Source organism: Scyliorhinus canicula, chromosome 24 (assembly GCF_902713615.1).
Source record: "Scyliorhinus canicula chromosome 24, sScyCan1.1, whole genome shotgun sequence".
Classification (NCBI taxonomy): Eukaryota; Metazoa; Chordata; class Chondrichthyes; order Carcharhiniformes; family Scyliorhinidae; genus Scyliorhinus; species Scyliorhinus canicula.
This window is the reverse complement of record NC_052169.1, coordinates 9,334,729-9,337,938: the sequence shown is the minus strand read 5'-3', so window position 1 is coordinate 9,337,938 and position 3,210 is coordinate 9,334,729. Positions and strand designations below refer to the sequence as shown.

Below are 3,210 nucleotides of genomic sequence, written 5' to 3'. Positions count from 1 at the left end.
CGTTAAGAGGCGCGAGCACCCACCCCACCACCTTCCCGCTCACCGCCCGAGCTCACCCCGATATGAGGTGTGGGGCTGCCCGCCCTATTTACATTGCCATTTAAGATTCAGTTATGCCCGTGTGGAGTTTGCACATTCTCCCCGTGTCTGCGTGGGTTTCGCCCCCACAACCCAAAGATGTGCAGGGTAGGTGGATTGGCCACGCTAAATTGCCCCTCAATTGGAAAAACTATATATTAAAAAAACTCAATTAGGCTTGTTACCGCACCCAAGTGACCCTATAAGCTGCCCAAAGCCATAATATGTTTGGCATGAGAGGCAGGGCGGGAACAGGAAATCCGATTTGTAACTTCAAGCGGTTAAATGGCGGGAAGGAAATGACGCTTCAGATTTTGCCGCTCACAGGTCTGCCCCACTGAGACCCCCACCTTCCTACCCACTCCCTCCCTTAAATCCACCCTCCGACCCGTGACTGTCCATGTCCCTAATACTCCCAAAACCCTGCCGGCCCCAATACCTCGGACTTACCTGGCTCCGTGGGGACTCTAGGCCCAAATCTTCTCTCTTCAGCAGCAATCCCGGCATCTGCCACACGAGGCCTCCTGGCGCTGCCAGCACTGTTGGGCCTATCAGATCGGCCGGCAGCTCCAGAGAGCTGGACTCCTGCCCCATTGAGGAGCAGAAGAGAAACTCGGGGGGGGGGGGGGGGGGGGGGGGGGGGGAGGACAGAGTCAGTCGTCTTCATGGTGACGTGGTTTGCAGGCTGACGTGCTATCTTCCTCCACCCCCTCCCTCCCCCCCCCCCCCCCCCCCCCCCCCCCCCCCCCAAGTATATGCAATCCACAACAACAGGAGGAGGCCATTTGGCCCCTCGAGGCTGCTTCTCACCACCTCTCACTCACACGACTGGGGCCTTAACTCCACTTTCCTGCGTGATCCCATAAACGCTCAACTCCCCTCCCTGGAATGCATCAATGGCCCAGCCTCCCCTGTGCTCGGAGTGGGGAATTCCAAAGATTAATGACTCCTCGGTCTTTAATGGGAGAACTGTTATTTTGAAACCGTGCCTCCTAGTTCTAGATTGCTCCACACCTTCTCGGTATCCAGCTTGTCAAGTCTCTTCAGAATCTTCTACGTTTCATTAAGGTCGAGTCTCATTCTTATAAATGCCAATGAGCATAAGCCCAACGTACTCAACTTAATGAACCTCTCTAAATTGCCTCCGACGCAAGTGCGTTCTGGGGGGAGATGGTGGCTAGTGGTAATGTCACGGGGCTAGTAAGCCAGAAGCCCAGGATAATGATTTGGGGCCACGGGGTCAACTCCTTATCTGGCTGACATGTGACCCAAGGCAATGGGGTTGACTCTTAACTGCCCTGAAGTGGCTCAGCAAGCCACTCATGTCAAGGGCAATTAGGGATGGGCAACAAATAAGGATAACAAGGGCGGAATTTTCATCTGGGCGTGTGAATGGCCTCATTTCGTTTTCATTTGGAGGGAATGCAATTTTCTGACTCTGTACCATTTCCCTTCCTGAAAAGTGCAATAAGTCCCCCGCCCCACACCACCACCACCCCCCCCCCCCCCCCCACCCCATCCCCGCCATTATCTAGCCTCGTCCCACTAAAGACCTCAGCTTAACTGCAACTTTGCCCCAAGACAATGTTTGAACGCAGCTCAGAGCCACCATCCTTCCCTCCGTGCTCCATCATGTGGTCCCTCCCCCCACTCTGGGGTTGGGGGGGGGAAGAGAAAAGATGGGGGGGGGGGGAAAAGATAGCGCGGGGGTGAGGGGAATACACCTTCAGTCACAATGCCTGATGATTGCAATACTCCCTCGCAAAGCCATTTTGCTTGCTACATTTCCCCATTCCTTCAAAATCTCTCTTCTTTGTCCGTTTCTTTGGTTCCAGCCTGTTTTCCAACTTTTCGCCCCCCTCCATCTCCTGCTCTTCCCCTTCGGAAGGTGATCGGAGGGATGGCCGCATGAGACACGCCAGTGCAACGCGGGTGATCATTGTCAACGGGTCAAAGTTGGTCAGGTTTCTCAGGCTAAAAAGCTCATGTGGGTCACCCGTTGGGAGGTCCTCAAAGATTGTTCAGCCGAGGAATATTTGCGGAGTGCCTTACCTGATCTGTCATTAGCCGGCTGCGTCTGCTGAAGCTCTGGTTCTCCCTCTGGAGAGTTTGTGAGAACTGCTCTTCCAGCTTCATCGTTTCCTCCAGCCCCTTCAAAACAGATGAGTACAGGTGACCTCTCGCTCCAATTAATTGCTCAGTGAAAGGTCATCAAAAGCGACCCAATTATTGAACCGACACCAATCTCCCTAAAAAAAAATGTCTTTTGTTTCTCTGTGCAGCCTGTTTATCTCAGGTGTGGTAGCTTTAAATTGTTTGGAGCAGTGTGTTAAATGGGAGAGTTTGTGCAGGACCTTCCAGTCTGCTGTGCAGACACGCATAGAGTCTACAGGGAACACTGATTATTTTCTACTTATTCTTTCACGTGGGTCTCGAGAGCAGGGCCAGCATTCGCTGTCCATTGTGGATCATCATAAAAACCCATCTGGTTCATGAATGCTCCTTTTCGGGAAGGCAATCTGCCGCCCTTACCTGTTCTGGCCTACCTGTGGACTCCAGACCCACAGCCAGGTGGTTGACCCTTAACCACCCTCTGAAATGCCCCGAGCGACACACTCAGTTCAAGAGCAACTCTCGCCTTGGCGATGATGCCCCCAACATCCCATCAAAGAATAAATACACTTCCTACGTTGCCACAGAGACTACACTTCAACAGGGCGACACAGGCTGGAGACTTTGTTATGGGCCAGGGCTTAGAAACTCCAAAGTGACCTACAACCTTTATACTGAATTTGGCTAAGGTGAGCACAAGAGCCTTCACTTCAGGTGTGATTCATCTGTTTTCCTAGACACTTTAATCTAACTAAGTTTTATTCTAAGAACTTAGTTAACACACACACATATATATATATTGTCATGTGAAAGTACCTTTAAGAAATGGGTATTTACTACTGCAGTGATGTCAGAGTGTGGGTGGAGCTGAGCTGTCGTTCAGCTTTTTACTTTCGTTTTAGGCTGTTTGCTGCAGGATGTGTTTTCGTTTCGTTTTCAGGGCTGGATAGCTGCAGTCACAGCCAGAAGGTGTATTAGAGTCTCTCTCTCTGTAATCTAAACACTGTAAATCGATCCTGG

At 51.6% G+C, this 3,210-nt stretch overlaps 1 protein-coding gene across 1 annotated transcript in view; it reads right to left on the bottom strand.

Moving 5' to 3' along the window:
• The window catches only part of LOC119956944, a 9,296-nt gene extending 7,071 nt beyond the window's left edge, over window positions 1-2,225 (bottom strand). Inside the window, exon 1 of the mRNA XM_038784538.1 lies at window positions 2,131-2,225. Coding sequence (XP_038640466.1) covers window positions 2,131-2,214 — 84 coding nt within the window. The 5' untranslated portion in view covers window positions 2,215-2,225. The remainder of the gene's footprint in view (window positions 1-2,130) is intronic.
• Window positions 2,226-3,210: the final 985 nt, after the last annotated feature.